Source organism: Cupressus sempervirens, chromosome 3 (assembly GCF_028749045.1).
Source record: "Cupressus sempervirens isolate cs-2001-9-10 chromosome 3, ASM2874904v1, whole genome shotgun sequence".
Taxonomy (NCBI): domain Eukaryota; kingdom Viridiplantae; phylum Streptophyta; class Pinopsida; order Cupressales; family Cupressaceae; genus Cupressus; species Cupressus sempervirens.
The window spans coordinates 454,006,064-454,024,003 of NC_143120.1; the positions used below are offsets into that span (position 1 = coordinate 454,006,064).

General features: G+C 31.9%; 1 protein-coding gene across 1 annotated transcript in view; it reads left to right on the top strand.

The window, feature by feature from the left end:
* Nucleotides 1-4,462, top strand: part of LOC149567035 (translocase of chloroplast 108, chloroplastic-like) — a 48,017-nt gene extending 43,555 nt beyond the window's left edge. Inside the window, exon 2 of the mRNA XM_089820262.1 lies at nucleotides 1,968-4,462. Within this exon, the coding sequence (XP_089676388.1) occupies nucleotides 1,968-4,237 (2,270 nt within the window). The 3' untranslated portion in view covers nucleotides 4,238-4,462. The remainder of the gene's footprint in view (nucleotides 1-1,967) is intronic.
* Nucleotides 4,463-17,940: the final 13,478 nt, after the last annotated feature.

The window sequence follows — 17,940 nt, forward strand, 5'->3', positions numbered from 1 at the left end:
TGCCAGCCAATAAACATGGATTTGCTGATCTGATGAATACAATCTGTAATCCGTGATTCCCCTGATTGAATGAGTGATTGGAGGCTGTCTTCTTATATCGTGTGTTTGGAGTGATAAAATGTGTGTAAAGCACATACCTCATGTAATCGCCTCCCTCCAGCATACAATTATTATCCAAATGGGTTTGCATAATCCTATGATGTGTGATTGATATGGTCTCTTTATCAATCGCTGCTTTAAACATGCATCTTCATGAAGGATAATATCCCACTTGTAATTGCCGACCATTGGTTGATATTGCATCTCTTCACCATGGTGTTAGTTAATATTGTTGTTGGCTAATAACATAACATCGCTTAGTCTTACTTCAGGACATAACAGGTGCTGAGTATAATCACCATCGGCCCTTGTGATTATAATCAATACTCTATATCTCCTAATAAGTAATAGTTGGTGCCTAATAATAGTTGATACACTTAATAATTAATAATTAATGCCTACTAAGTGATCAATACTCTTATCACCTTCCACCATCGTTAATTATTATTGTGCCCTAAAGCATTTTTGGGTGTACTATCCCCTGCTGAAATAGGATTTAATAAAATAGTAATAATAATAATAATTATTATAAAGTTTAAATTTAAAAATACATTATAATATAATAGTGTCCTAAACAAAGAGACATGGTAAGACAACAATAGCTACCATCATGAAAGTATCCAGTCACCTTGAACATATCAGTCATTCATGAAGATGCATATATATAAATCTATATTAGCTATGATCTAAGAATAACAACGCTGATTGAGTGGCTGCCTAAGGCATACACAAATAAAAGAAAGAAAAAAGAAATCAATTAAGAAGCCTCTTGATAAGTATCAATTTATAGATACAAGGCAGTGATTTGTATTATGCTACATCGACTGTACAGGAAGATATTACCTTATGCCAAACCTGTCATATTATTGGTAATTTGATATGATGGGGATTGGTCTCTAAGGGGTGGAGATGCATCCTCGCTATTGTTGTGGAGTCTGATCAGTCTCTAAGTGGGAGATTGTTGCTAATCAGACTTGGAGGTTTCTTTTTCCCTAGTTTTGCCAGCATTGGAGGCAGCACCCCTTGTGGGTCCCAAAAGCAAGTTGATTATCGTACAAAGGTGTTGGGTGTTATTTTTCCATTGGTCAACATATTCTATCCCTATTTTTGCAACCAACATAAGTCTTGTTAAAATGGCTTAGGGATAGGGTTTTTTATATGAGAATTTGGTAGCTTCTTGTGGTGGTATTGAGTTGCACCTTGCAAGGGATTGCAGATTGTAATCAATTTGATTCACTTGATACTAATATTGGACTTCTGGTACGTTAAATCCGTGTCTTCTTATTTTCTTTCTGCGTGTTTTATTCCTCTGCTTTATAAGCTAAATTTGCATGTAACTGTTATATATTTGTCCTCTAACTCTGTCATCCACACATAACATGTGCAAATGTGGTTGAATTACTTGGTGCCACAATTTAAACTGGATATATGTCAAATGGAAGGTTAACAAGTAGAACATAAGAATTGATCCCCAAAACATGATACTTGAACATGTGAAGAATTGTTGTGAAGGGCTAGTAACTAGAAGTTATTGCTGACAAATTAACTATAGAGGTTTAACAAGTGGTAGTATGTACCTTACAGGTAGGACTACTTCAATTGATTTAGTCATTTTATTTGCATTTCAAACAATAAACAGATTACTTATAATTGTGTGCACTATGCTTCATGACTATAACTGTAATGAGTGCTTAGTGCACAATATAGATGAAGGCAAAATTAGTTTTTAAAAAACAAAACAAAACAATGAAGTGGACTAAGCGTGTATTTATGGAATAATTAATTATTTGAGACTTGGGCTGTTTGCATGACTTTCCTTTTATTTTTACCAATAGAAATTTTGTTAACACCTGACACTAATAATGCAGGGATATCTATCTCAACACATTCTTCCAGTGCAGAATCTTCTGTTATAAATCTAGATTCTGGTTTTGGTCCTCTGCAACCTCCCACAGAAAATGGGCACACTTCATCGTTGGCATCTCCAACAAGTGAAGATAGCCAGTTTAAAGTATGCATTGATGACAGAAAGGAAGAGACACAAGGGAAAATCCAGACCATTCGAATAAATTTTTTGCGCATTGTGCACAGGCTAGGTCAGACTCCTCGTAATGCGGTGGTTGACCAGGTTATGTATCGGTTGGGGTTGGCAGAGCAGATTGGAGGGCCTAGAAAGATGGCTAGGGATGGTTTTCCATGTGGTTATGACAGAGCTAGTGCAATAGCAGAGCAGCAGGAAGCTGCTGGCCAGGAAGATTTGGACTTTACATGTACCATTCTGGTATTAGGAAAAACAGGTGTAGGTAAGAGTGCTACAATTAATTCTATATTTAATGAATTTAAAGTAGAAACAGATGCTTTCCAACCTGTTACAAAGAAGGTCAAAGAGATAGTTGGAACCATATATGGAATCAAAATAAGGATAATTGACACTCCTGGTCTGATGCCGTCTTCTGCCGATTATCACAAAAATAAGGTGATCATGTCATCAGTTAAAAAATTTATAAGGAAGTACCCTCCAGATATTGTACTTTATCTGGATCGTCTAGATATGCAAAATGATGACTATGGTGATTTTCTGCTACTCAAAATAATCACAGAGACTTTTGGAGCTGCCATCTGGTTCAATGCCATTTTGGTGCTCACTCATTCTTCTTCAGATTCCCCAGATGGGACAGATGGAGCTCCTCTAAGCTACGATATGTTTGTGGCTCATCGTTGTCATCCCTTACAACACTTAATGCGACAAGCAGCTGGTGATAAGAGGCTCACTCTTCCTGTATCATTAGTCGAGAATTGTCTATCGTCTCATGGTAATGGAATCAACAAGAATATTATACATAGTGAGGAAGTATGGAAGGCTCATTTGTTGCTATTATGTTTTGCATCCAAGGTTTTAAGTGAAGCAAATGCAATTTTGAAGCTGAAAGACAGCATCCCAGGAAGGCAATTTGGCATCAACTCAAGTGCCCCGAGGTTGCCTAATCTGCTGTTGTCTCTTCTGCAATCACGACCACAACCACATATACCATATGAGCAAGGTGGTGCTGGAGGTGAACTGTATGAGGACATAGATGATTTATTTGACTTAGAAGGTGAGGATGACTATGATAAACTTCCTCCTTTTAAGCCACTGTCAAAATCTGAGCTGAGTAACCTTAGCAAAGATCAAAGAAGGTTTTACTTTAATGAGCTTGAGCATCGTGAGAAGTTATTCCAGAAACGACAGTGGAAAGAGGAGCTAAGAAGGCTAAAAGCTAAAAAAAGTGAACCACAATCTAACAAAGATGAACTGGATGAAACAGAGGAGGAAAGTAGTAGAGGGGCAGTGGCTGTAGCTATACAAGACATACCATTGCCACCATCCTTTCAATCTGATAATCCTACTTACAGGTATCGCTATCTTGATACGCCTGATCAGTGGCTTGTAAGGCCTGTTCTCAACCCAAATGGTTGGGATCATGATTGTGGGTATGAAGGAGTCAATGCAGAGAAGACGTTTGTTATTGGAAAAGTTAATGCAGCCTCTATTTCAGGTCAAATTCTCAAGGATAAGCTGGAGAGTAATATTCAATTGGATTGTGTTGGATCTCTGAAGCATGGATATGGAAAAGTTACTTTAGCTGGATTAGATGTTCAAACAGTGGGAAAGAATCAAACTTATACTTTGCATACAAAGACTAACTTAAGCAATTTTAGGGGGAATAAGATCTCAGGTGGTTTTGCTTTGGCCCTTTTACAAGAAATATTAGCAGCAGGCTTGCAGCTTGAAGATAGAGTAATGATAGGAAAAAGGTGGAAATTTGTTCTGAATGGCTGTGCTATGATGGGTTCTGGAGATGTGGCATGTGGATTAGGCTTAGAAGGTACATTGAGAGATAAGGACTTTCCAGTTGGCCAGAATACTACAAAATTGAGTTTATCTATAATAGACTGGCAAGGAAATCTAGCTATAGGTGGCAATATGCAGTCACAGTTTTCTTTGGGACGGAATTTAATGATGCTCACAGAAGCAAAACTGAACTCTGGGGGTTCTGGGCAAGTTTGTATACGTGCTAGCAGTTCTCAACACCTCCACATAGCCTTGATTGGTATGGTTCCTCTTGTAAAGTCAATAATTGGTGCTAAGTGGATCTGATAGCTGTCACCTACCATTTTAAACCACCATTGGATGACAATAATGATATCATCTTTTTCTTTCCGATTCTTAGAATAATGTGATTTTCTATTGAGCAGTAGCCATGCTTGCAATCATTGTTACTGTAGAGTTATCTGCAAAGAGATGTTCAGTATCCAGTATTTGAATGCATGAATCCTGGAGTACTGATATTTTTTAACCAACTTTGTTGGATTTGATAATTTAGGCGAGCCTCATATCACCACTAATGATATACACTGGTGCTGGTAGGACTTTCTACACTTAACATGGTAGATAGTTTAGGTGGTCTTGCTTCTGGTCTGTAGATGGTTTGAACTAGTGAAACCTGGGTACTCATTCCAAACCCCACCCCCCAAAACCACTCCCTCCCCAAAAGAAAATAAATAAATAAAATAAAAAATACAATTCTTGAAGTATCCATCCCCAAGACGTCCCCCCATTGGGTACTCGGAGTACCCAAGTACCCCCACCTCTGCCATTTTGCAACCACACCCTCGTCAGGACGGGTACTTGAATTTCTATTTGAATTTTGATTTTTGAATGTTACTATTGGATATGTATTATGTTGAATGTTCAATTGTTCTTATTTGTGCTGCAATTTTGCTATGTTCAAGTATTTCAAGTTCTATATGTATAGTATACAACACTCCCTGCCCCTTGTCCTGTGCTACCATCTCTAAATTGAGACCCTTAGTTCCCCTAGGTCATGCCCCCTTTTCCAGGTCAGTGAAATTTTTTGCGTCGTAACCCCATTTTGCCTTGGTCCTATGGGCTAACTAAATACTCTTTGGATCAGTTCAGTTTTTGGCTTAGCCAGTTTCAGTTGTTGGCCAATCGGGGTTGTTTTAGTGGGGTTTCCAGACACTTCCTATTTTTAGAAAGTTATTAGGCTATGTATTCTTGGCACTTCAGTGTTGAACTAAGAGCGTTTTGTGGAGACCTTTCCTTCAAGTTATCATTGTCACACATGCTTATCCAAGTCCAACCGATCATTGATTTTAATGGCTGGAGATTTAAATGACTTTTTAATAAAGTGACTTTATAAAATAATTCATATTACTAAATGTCACTTTATTATTATGGGCACTTTATTTCCTTAGTGAGAAAATATATTATTTTAAAACGGAAATTAAGAGATAGAAGAGGGAATGTGAATAGTCACGAGGTTGTGCTTAAAAGAAAGGAGGAGCTCATCTCAGCATTGTTTTCTATAACTATGATTGAATTTCTTGGTCGTTTTGCTGAAGAACTTCAATGAAATATTATTTCTGAAAATGTATTTCTAGTGGAGATTTATTGCAATAACATGTTGAGACTTCTTATTTGGATATTTAATGAGATTTTGCTGGTGAAATTGGAAATATATTGCATGAATTTTTTTGTTTAATTTTTTCTTGAAATTAGTTTTGAGATTCGGGGGAAATATCTAGTTAGGGATATTACAGTGGTATCAGAGCAGTGTATCTTGCCAACCTAAAGGGTTAACATTTGCTAAATTTTTTTTTACAGGTCAAGGAGTTTCAAATAATATTAGCCAAACTATCAAAAATATGGCAAGCAACTATTTTAAAATTGTATCCTTATTGTCATAAACACTAAGGAATAAATAGAATTGACAAACATTGGAAGCTTGTTAGTCCCTGCTTGGAACTAATGTTTTCAGTTGAGGGGCACAAATAATTTTTATGACCAATATTAGCCAACTTTTAAAGTTTAAAAAATAGCTTATTTTTAATTTTATTTTTACTCACTAATTCTTATTTTCTAATTGGGTAACAACAATTTTGCTAGGGGTAAAGCTAATTTTTTAATAAAAAAATTATAGAATTAGATCTAGAGAATGTTCTAGCTTCATTCTAGAAACTTCTTCTGTTTTCTAAACTATGACTCTAGGACTCTTTGTGGAAGATGCACAGGTGCTAATGGGTTCCTTGTCCTGATGTTGTCTTCGCAAACAAAGGGTTCCTTGCTTATCTGCGTTTGTCCAGATCAGGCTTTGAAGTGTTTCTTGTAGGATGTGGATTAATCTCGGTACATCGAAAAATAGATGATTAGAGATGATTTGTTGCTAGAGGAAATATAGTACCTCATAAACCATCTTAGCTATGTTTACAAACCCTAATGCCCAATCAAGAGTTTCTAAAACAGGGACCCAGTCAACCAAGCTATGAGATTGTCATTCTCCACTTGGTCTCAGAGTAGGACGTGGAGGAGCAAGCGAGACAGGCGGTCGCGGTGAATTTCAAAAACTATGTGATCTTGGATTGTTGACTTTCGTGGGCCTACAATATTGAAACCTACTCCACTTTTCCTAGCTATCCACGACAAATTCATTCGCTCTCCATTCTACAACCTTGTGCATGATTGGCATCGACAAGTATGTCACATTCTTCCAATTGGTCCTCCATCACATGTCGATAATCGAAAATGGTGGATGGTTTAATGGAGAGAGAGGCATCGAGAATGCACAAAGGCCTCTTTCTTTTCACCTCAGATTGATCTCCTGTCGTCTCCATGTATATGGGCTGCTCTGTGGTGCCTTTGTAGCTCCAGATTCTCTACCATTTGATGATCATTATTTCAATTGCATACTCATCGTTTTCAGCCAGTTTTGTGATCAAATTATTCTAAATGGTATTTGCTCGAGTATGAAACCTTTCAATGCGACTTTATTCTGTTCAAGGAGTGTACAGCAAGTGAGACTTGGGCCTTATTACATGTCTAATATGGGCTTTTACTTTTTCGTGCATTGGGAGCAATGGTTTAGAAACTTCTAGATAACAAAAAGTAATTTAATAAATGAGTGGTTTAGTATTCTTATATCAATTTATTGAGTATTATATATTTGTAAACTAATGTAATATTTAGAGCATATATTGGTTTCAACAAACATGATTTAATTGATTAATATATATGTCAATCTATAATTTTATTTATTAAATTAATAAGATTTCTAAAAATTTGTTATTGTAACTTATTTATAATTTATTAAAATTTTCAAAAATTGTAAACTAATTATTTGTTATTTAATTTTAAAATACAAAATTTTACATTTATAAAATATAATTCTTGGATCTAAAAACTATCATCTATTTAGAGCACTATGTAAGAGTGTATTTGAAAGATTTATTTAAAGATATATAATCATTATAAAAAGCTAGTTTTAGGGTAAAAATCTATTGAAAATGAAATAAAATTATAAATTTATTTACAATATTATCCATTGAAAACAAAATCAAATTATACATTTCCTTACAATATTCTAAATTTGTTAGTTTCACAATAATGATTTTGTCTCGCCATTAACTTGTACTAACCTAACAACTCTCACATAAGACTCACAATTTACTATTCTGTGGCTCTTGCCTAAATGTTTTGTCATTTCTTTTGTTCAAAATAAATATAAATAATTAAAAACTATTTATAATAAAGTGATAATATATTATTATTTTTTAATAGTTTTTTCAATACTAATAGTTTATATTATTGCCTTCAATATTTGAATTGTCTTGCTATATTATATTTTTGTAAACTTTATTTTTTTTATTGGTAATAGGTTTACATTCTTTTCCTTCCCTCTTATAGGTAATTTTCATCTATTAGCCTTTACCCTAGTCTAGAAGTATATAGTCTAAATTTTTACATACTACAAATTCATCCATAAATTTACACTATTGGATGTTATAAACAACTCATTTATTTTATCTTGTTGCCTAAATCACCTTTGCTTAAATAAAATTTCTTTTGTTAGTTCTAGATTGCTTTCATGCAATAGTATTCATTAGTTACATAAAATAGAATAAAAATGTAAAACATGTCATAACGTTAAGTTTAGGAGGACAAAAAGAAGATCAATATCAAAAAGAAAACTTTCATTTAAAAAAAAATTCAAATTAAAATATATTTAAAACAAAAATATTACCCATTACAAATTATCATTCACAAACTAAAAGTAGAAAATGAATTAAGATTTATTATTTATATTAGAAACTTTTTACCACTCTAGTGTATTTTACCTAGAAGTCTTTAAGTTTTCTTGGCTTTCTCATTTTAATATATAAATTAAATAATATGATATGTATAATAGTTAATGTTTAATTTATTTTTAAAATAAAATAACTTCTATATCTAATTACATTATATTCATATTCAATATTACAATTACAAGTAATTATATTTTTCTATAATCATCAAACTTCTATCTTATTTAATTCAATTATATTTAATACTATAACCAATGAAGGATAACATTGATCACTCTGTGGCACTTGTATCATTTGCAATATCCATTAGGAGATGGACAGTTGAATGCTTTGCACCTAGAAATCCTCAAACCATGCATAGGAATGATCATTGAAAGAATGAATCAATCATTCCAAGAATCATCAATTTACTTCAAGAAAGAATCGTCCTCCTACAATGAGATTCAAGTGACTAGGAACATCTAGCTACTCCTTTAGATCCCCTACTATAGATTCTCCACTGAAGGTAGAGACTTGAGCTCTAACAGAGCTCTTGTTTAATATTCTCATAGGAGACTTTGCTTTTAGAGAGACTTAGAAGAATCAATTTTTTATTGGTTGGCTCAGATTATTAGTCCCGCCTATCTAGGCAGATATAGTTGGAGACTAATGTTTTTGGTAGATTGCTTTTCTTGGTAATCCACCTCAAAATTGTGTGCCACAAAAAAATTAAACATGATTACTAATGTTTGTGATGATTTGATTCTTTTTTTTTTTTTTTTGAAGAAATTTATTTTTTCGATTGGTAGTTTAGATTTTTCCCGGTGGTTTAATAATTTTCCCATTCCAAAACTTAGAATAAATTGTCTAATGAAAATTCATTTTACAAATTTATAATAGTTAGGAAAGTGTACAATACAATTGAAAAAACACAAAAATAAAATATTTTTGAAGTGAGATTAAAGTATACTTACAAGACGAACAAGTGCCACTTAGCAGTGGCTTGTATTTGCGGGAAGTTATAAAAATTTAGTAGTTAGAAAATAGTGAGTTGAGTATTTGCGAGAAGTTACAAAAATTTAGTAGTTAGAAAATAGTGAGTTGAGGTAAGTTATTATAGTTTAAGAATAAAAATTTAATAGTGAGTTGTAATGATGTTAATTAAATTAAATTAAATCAATATTTATTTAAGATAAAAAAAAAAAACTATTTTTATACATATTAAAATATTTGAAGAATAATAATTTCTAAAAAAAATGATCATATAAGTGTAATGTTAGAATTCACTTATTCTATTCAAATTATTAAATTAAAAGCAATTATCATTCATACTACATATATCAAATAATAGTTTCTAACATAAAAATATTTTTGAATTTATAATATGTAACTATTATAGCTAAAAACTTATTGGATAAGTTTTATGATTTTGATACAAGTCTTATGTGTTTCATATTATATATATATTTCATCCTTAAATATAGATAGAAGACTTAAATAATATGAGTCAATCAAACTAAAGTAAAATATTTTTCATTATTTTTGAAATTAAAATTTGACATATAAACATTAAAAACAATCAAAAGATTAAATTAATTATATATATTTCATTGGTGGAAGTAAGTAAAATTAATCACTCGTTATGCACAAGTGATTGCAATAGTATGCGTCTCTCGCAAATACAGTAAGATGCCCTTTTATGCAACTTAGCATTTGGCTTCCTCAGAAAATAAGCATCCACTCACATCCGACATCAGAATCACCACATCAATACCTCATCTCATTGCTACTATTGCCAAATTTGACATCAATGCCATGCTCTGACTTCCACAGAGGGTTTCAATTTCTTATTTGGTTTCTCCTAGTTATGGCAATCAGAGTCAACTCTGTAGCCATGGGACTCAGCAGGATACACATATAAGCTAACAAAAACTTGGCTATGTATACATTATATTCTTAGATAAAATGATTGAATTTAGTACAATTTCAATCAAATTGCTGCAAAATTATGACATCCTTATGCAAACATGTAATAAAACTTGACAAAAAAATATCACTGTGAACATAATCTAGAAATTCATGATTATAGAACTACCTTGTGAATTCTCACATTATGCCAAAAAAATGAAAAACCGATGAATAATAGTTACAAAAACATTTCCCACCTCCTTAAGTTCATTGCTTGTCTTCTAAACTTATTTTTTCTTTGAATTCCATTTATTAGGAAAACAACTAAATTGTCTTTCCATTTATCAGAAAATTATAGAGGTGACTCCACATTCTAGTTCACAAAACTAGTTGCTTCCTCAACACATTTCAACAAAACACTTGCCAAATTGCCATGCCCACCATTGGCAGCTTCATTAAGTGGAGTAATTTTCTCAGCATTTTGAAAGTTGCTAAAATCTTCAAACTCTATTGTTTGAAATCTTTTCAAAATCTTGGTTGATTCCACATGTTTGTCAACTAAGATTTCTTCTTCTTTGTTGACATTCAACATCAACAGTTCACAACATCAACATAGCCCCTTTAGCAACAATTGGAAGTTATACTTCAATTTTTTTGGAAGATAATCAAATATATAATTACAAATATCATATATCTCTAAATACCTAATTTAACTTCTTATTATTTGCCTACACGAATAAATATTATAAAAATAGAAAACAAATCTAATATTTGTTTGAATGGTTAAAACAATTAATTAGTACTTATCGATGCACAAGTAAAATTAAATCATTTATATAAATATATAAATATAAAAATATATAACTTTTCTAATATTTATATGAATTATACCATGAACACACAAGTAAGTTTAAATAATTTTATTAAAAATATTTGTTATTTTTATTTTTTTTATAAATAAGATGAAATAATTACATATTCAAGTCATTAATCAATCAAATATTGCAAATAGCAGAGAGTAACATCCAAAGAGATTCCTCCAATATGGATCTTCTCTCCTGGGTTATGGCTGCCAAGGATGCTCTTAGGAAGCATCAACAAGTTAGGATTCGTGGAGCCAAGATCAAATCTAGAGCCCACTGGCTCCAACATGGGGATAGGGGCTCAAATTTTTCCTTCAATATTCTTAAACATAAACATATTAAAGAGTCCATTGATAGACTCTCAATTGATAATCAAGACATTTCAGACCCTGAGATTATTATTCAGGCTTTTGCTGATTATTACAAGACTCTGTTTACTTCAGAGGACTCCTCTAAGGCTGAGTCTTTAAGAAATAAATGCAAAATGCTTATTCCTAAAAAGTTGGACTCGGATGATATTGTTGTGCTTGCTAAAGATATCTCTATTGAGGAGATTGAGGAAGCTATCAAGGCTCTCAATAATGATAAGGCCTCGGGCTCTGATAGTTTTCCTGTTGAGTTCTATAAATCCAATATCAGTTGGATATGTAAGGATCTCCATGACTTATACTCTGAAGCTTTGTTTATTGGCTCCTTGGGATAGCATGTTAATAGAGGGATCATTAAGCTCCTCCTCAAGGATGGAGATAAGACCCTCATTAGGAATTGGAGGCCGATTACCCTTCTTAATGTATCTTATAAGATTTTGGCTAAAATTATGGCTCTTAGGTTAGTCAATATTCTTCCTAAATTTGTTAACTCTACCCAAATTGGTTTCATCAAAGGTAGATATATTCTCGAGAATCTCATAACTAGTTGGGAAGCCATGGAGTAGTCTAAATGCTCATACCAAAACTTAGCCATGCTTCTTTTGGATTTTGAGAAGGCTTATGATAGGGTTGAATGGAGGTTTATTCTTATGATGTTAGAGGCCTTCGGTTTCCCTCCCTCCTTTTGTAATACTGTGCAGGTGCTTCTTAGCGATGCTTCTGCTCAGGTTGAAGTTAACGATGTTCTCTTTGCTCCTTTTTCTCTAGGGAGATCCATTAAACAAGGGTGCCCTCTGGCACCATCTCTTTTTGTGATTGCTTTGGAGGCTCTTTACTATATTCTCAGAGATAATTCCTTATCTCTTGATGTCAGAGGTATCTATTTGCCTAATGATGAAGAGCTCATCAATTGCTAGTTTACGGATGATACCGTTGTTCTTTGAGCTTTCAGAAAGTAATTTTAAGGATTTGCAATATAAACTTAGTTTTTTTTGTTCTACATCCAGGGCTAAAATATCTCAAGCCAAATCAGTTTGTTTGGGGTGGGATGTGCACCCCCTAGATCGGTTTGCTCAATACAATTTTCAATGGGGAGGCCCCAATAAGATCACTAGATATCTTGGTATCCCTTTCTCGGTGGAACCTGCCCTCAAAGACATGTGGTCATGGGTTAAAGAGAAGATTGATAAGAAGCTTAACAAATGGCATAATAGGGCGTTATCTTTGGCAGGCAGAATTTAGGTTTGCCAGAAGATGTTGTCCTCTTACACCATTTACTATTCCTCTGCCTGGTTTTTTAACAATTATTAGATTGCTGAAATTCAGAAGTCCATCAGACAATTTCTTTGGTTTGTTGGCAAGGGTAATAATAAAATTCATTTTGTTAAGTGGGCTTGGTGCCACACTGACAAGGCCCTTGGGGGACTTGGGTTGAACGATTTAAGAATTCAGGGTATTGCCCTGTCTGCCAAATGGATTTTTCAATCCATGGAGGGTGACTGTCCTTGGAAAGTGTTGGTTAGAAACAACATTGAGAGGGGTGTGCCTAAGAAAGCCAAATCTTGGACTAATCTCCCTTTTTGCGACCTCATTATTGGTAATTTCCCTGTCATGGTCCAAGGTTCGACGATTTTCAGATCTATTTGGAAGGCTTGGGACCATGTTAGGAAATTCATCACTAACAAGGATTTTCATTGTAATAATCAACTCCATGGTGAAATATCCATTTGGTGGAATCTTCACCTAAATGCTAAACCTTTGGCCCTTACCCAAGGGTGTTTTGCTAGACTATGGGCTAAGAAAGGTATTAAACAGTTCATAGACCTCTTTGAGCAGAATCAAATCACTCCTTGGGATGAGCTTAAAAATAAATATGATATCCTGAATTCCCATAAAAGAACTTATAAGATGATTGTGCAAGCTGTTAATGGTATGCCATGTTGATTCTCAAAGGCACCTTAAATGTAACTGGCTTGGTGGAGTTGTCATGAATCTGCTTAAGGCCAAGAATATATACATAATCCTTGATTGCAATACAGATATTATTGATCATGTCAATGCTGTTTAGTACTCTTCGTATGATGTTGATGTTTAGAAAAAATACTTTGATATCTTGTGGAAGAATTCTGTTGAGCCTAAAATTAGATGCTTTAGATGGTTAGTCATGTTGGATAAGCTGCCTATTAAGAGAGATTTATCTAATTCTGATATTTGTAATTTATGCAGAGTTCCTGAAACTGGTAGACATATTCTTTTAGATTGTACTTTTGCTAAAGAAATATGGAGAATGTTTGGAATTGTTTATCCTATTGATGTTAATATTTTTGATATTATCACTCGTCATATTAATGGTCTTCCTAAAGATACCAATTTATTTTGGAATATATTGTCGTTTAACATTCTCTAGTAGATCAGGAAGTGTAGGAACGAGGAAAGGTACCAAGGTAAGCCGAGGGATCTTACTGAGTTTTTTTGAAAACTCACTTATTTTAAAATTTCTTTGTAGGTGCAGGCTACTATGTTGATCGAGTGAGACAAGATGAGAAGGTTCCTTCATGATGGGCATGTTGCTTTTTTCTACTATGAGTTGAAGCATGAATACCGATGGCATAGAACCCTGGATGATCTGCAAGCTTTTAACCAAGCTTGCATTAGGCTGAATAGAGAAATCAGTAAGAAAGTGAATGCTAGAAAAGAAGAATTATTCAGGCTGATGCAAATTCAAGAACGTAAAAGCATCATTTGGATGGAGGGTCCCTTAGGTTGGACTACTTGGGTGGTCAATTACTATGATGTTCTTAGTTAGATAGTCCTTCTTCTCCTCTTTTTGTTATGTTATGTTATACAGTTGATACTGTTCTTCCTTAGTGAGGCCTGGCCTCCTTGTTGATTTTCGTGGTGGTACTTTGGTTGCTTTGTATTTTTTGAAACTCTTATATCTAATAGAAAAAATATCAAATTATGATGATAAATAATTATCTTTTAATTAATATATGTCAAATTGTACATTACTCAATTAATTAGAATAATATTACACATTTATTATAATACTTACAAATATCTATTATTCATATTTTTTATTTTATTTTTCTTTAACATAATTATTACTTATAAAATTAACTTTACTATTCTTTTATATTTATAGCATGACAATTTCAAATTCTAAAATAATAAAAAATAGCTTTCCTTTTTAGAATCTTCAAACATATTAATTATATTCATTTAACATTTTAATTATTTCTAATATTTGTTTGTTAATTAATTTATTCGTTTAATATGTTTTATAATTTTTTAAAAATATATTTCAATTCAATAGAATCTAACTTTGCATTTTAATTAATCTTCTTTAATTATATTTCTATAAAATAAATATTTAGATTATATATAAAAAATATGTTAAAATATTTCTTGCAATAATACCACTTCCTTTATATCCCATTCTTACCCCTTTATCTCCATCTTTCCATCTTTCCCGAGCCCTCTCTCTATTTATTTATCTACAAATCACCCCCTCTTTTCATATCTCTTGAGACCTATATTAGTCCCCTAGTCCCTCTCCCTCTCCTCTTTAATATCATCCTATATCTTCAACTCTCCATTTCTCTCTCTTACATTTATACTGATATCTATCTTAATCTCTACCTCTCTAAAACGTTGTCTTTATCTCTCTCCTTAGATCTCTACCTCTATCTATTTCTCTACCTATTTCTTTGTATTGCTTGAGTTGGTGTAGTGGTGGAGAACTTGTACCCTTGAAAGAAATGTCACAAGTTTAAATCCCACTGGGAGGTAGGGTATGTATGCCTCATTTGTAGTGCTAGTGTCTTTGACTATAAAAGCCCCTTTCCTTTCCTTTCCTAACTATTCATCTCTATGGATACCATTTTAAATCTTTAATTAATATGGTAATAGTTGTTACTTGTTTATGATCTATAAAATTATAATTGTTAATTTTTTATGTTCTTTAAACTTTAAATTATATATGATTCAGACATATTTCATTTTTATCTTTATTAAGTCAGTAATTTCTAATTTTCTATTCTTCCTCATAATAATTTTTCAAACAAAAACATCCTCCTAAATAACAATAATTTAAATCCAATGTTATGTCAAATTAAATTATATCATAATATTGATTTTTATATACACAATGCTTTAATTTCTAAAACAAACATAATCAGATTTAATTATGATATCACTTTTGAATAATTAAAATTAAACATTAAAAGCTTCTAATACTGAAATCAGAGAAGGAATGAGATTGCAAGATAAACCACATAAATGCATATTCATATTTATTATATTTGAATCTTGACAGACTTATTTGTGAATACCAAAATATCCATATTTGAATTTATATTTATGTTATTTGAATCGTGAAATGCACCACAAAAAAATTGATTTATACACAATAATATCATATGATAAATATAGCTGATTTGCTTTTATTAAAAATGATATAAATGATATTTTTTAAAATCAGCTTTATGTATATATTTTAAGATTAAACTAGTGTTTTCGTCACAATTAAATTTTACAATAATAATTAATGAGTTTCTAAATAGTGATGCGATTCACACAATTTCTGCAGCTCTCCACCATGACGGATGCACAATTTTCAACTCAAATCATAAAAAATATTTCATCTAAAATATTTATAAAAATTAGTAAAATTACATAAATATATATTCTGCCCTCGTAGTCGTTGAAACAAGAACGAGGGCATCACAACTATAGGATCGATGAATTGTATAAGTAATTTCTCCATAAAAGTTTTTTTCTAATTAAAGGAATCTATTTTTCTTTATCTATTTTTCTTTTTTCAACTATTTAGAAACTTTCTTTAATAAATTTTAAGAAACTTTCTTTTATAATTTTTTAGGCCCCTTTTTCATAAATTCAGATTTAATGAAAAATTGAGTGAAAAATCAAATAGAAACTTTCCGTATTGCTTTTGAGTTAGTGAAATTGAAATTAATATTAACGAATTGTGATTGAAATTTTGAATAAATTGTTTGAGCTTTGGATAACCAAATGTATCTAGTTTTTACTATTGTTAAATTTTAATTTTATTTTAAATAGATAAGGTAAGATAAGATAATATGATTAAAATAAATGGAATAAATTTTTTAATTAAATAATTATACTAAAATTTATCAAATATATATATATATATATATATTTAAATATATCTATTATATTTAAATTTAAACAATTGATAAAAAAATGTAATCATATTAATGAAACAAGTAAACATAATACATGAAAAAGAAAGGTAAAAGAAACTATAATAAAATTATGTATTTCAAATGTTAATGGTCTAGTAGAATATCATTGAGTTTCTTTCAACTATAATCTATCTTTTTCTAAGGAAAGAAATTATTTATTATAATTTTTCTTTTTATGAACATTAATATAACTAGACTTGCTCAAGTTGGTGAACATTTGATACACAAGCACATTGCTAATATGAGCATACATAAGAATGTTGATATCATGGCATAGAGGTCCTTTTTGGCACTTGAGGATGCTACCAATTACAAAGTGGGTCAAGCATATGTGTTTATGTGGTTGAACACATTTTCCAGATGTCATAGAAGATGTATTAACAAAACATGGAAGTCATCCATTCTATTTGCGGATGTGTCTATTGACTTTAATTTATCTTTACATCATCAGAATTTTCTATTGTTGTATTATGCTATATTATATTTAATTTAAATCAAATGAACATTCACCAAGGTCTTCACATCTTCTAACTTTGTGGATTAATAGGTCCACAAAGCCTACAATGGAGAACCAACACTTCTCCAATTCAAATATTTGCAAACACTTATATTTTGCCATGCCTAAGAGGCATGGACTCTAGCTCTTGTTTGTTTTTGTTTTCATTTATGTAGTTTTTTGCACAATGCATTGGTAAATGGTTGTATTGGAGTACCTGTTATCCAGAGGCTCTTATAATCTATTCTTTAAGTATTTTGATATTTATTCATAGAACTTTGATCTTCGTTAATAGACACAAGTATGGGAGGATGCACCATCAAATTCATAATTTGATGGTTTAAGATGTAATGAAGCTAGCACCTTCACCATAATTCCACCATATAGTTGGACAACCTACTAGAAAATTGTGCTACATACACTAGTTATATCTATTCAAGCACATTAGATATGAGCAAATAGTCCAATGATTGATCCATTACTTATAATTTCACTTTCTATGAAAGACAAAATAATGCACAAGCTTTAATCACTTACACTTTGAATTATGACCATGCTTCATTTCGAACATTGATATGATCAAATACATTTTTTTTTGTTTTGTATGCATAAAACTTTCAATTGATAGTTCATAGATACCAAAGTTCAAAGATATATCAATCATAGAGCACATCAAAATTAATTTGAATGTAGGAAAATGGAAATCCATTTGCCTAGTTGAGTTGATTGATAACCTCTGAGAGATAGCTTAACTCTGGCTTTTTTATTAACTACAAAAACCCATAGTTTTTGAATTAGATAAAAATATTTGTTCTCCCACAAAAGCCACAAATGCAAGCTTCCACATATAAAGCTAT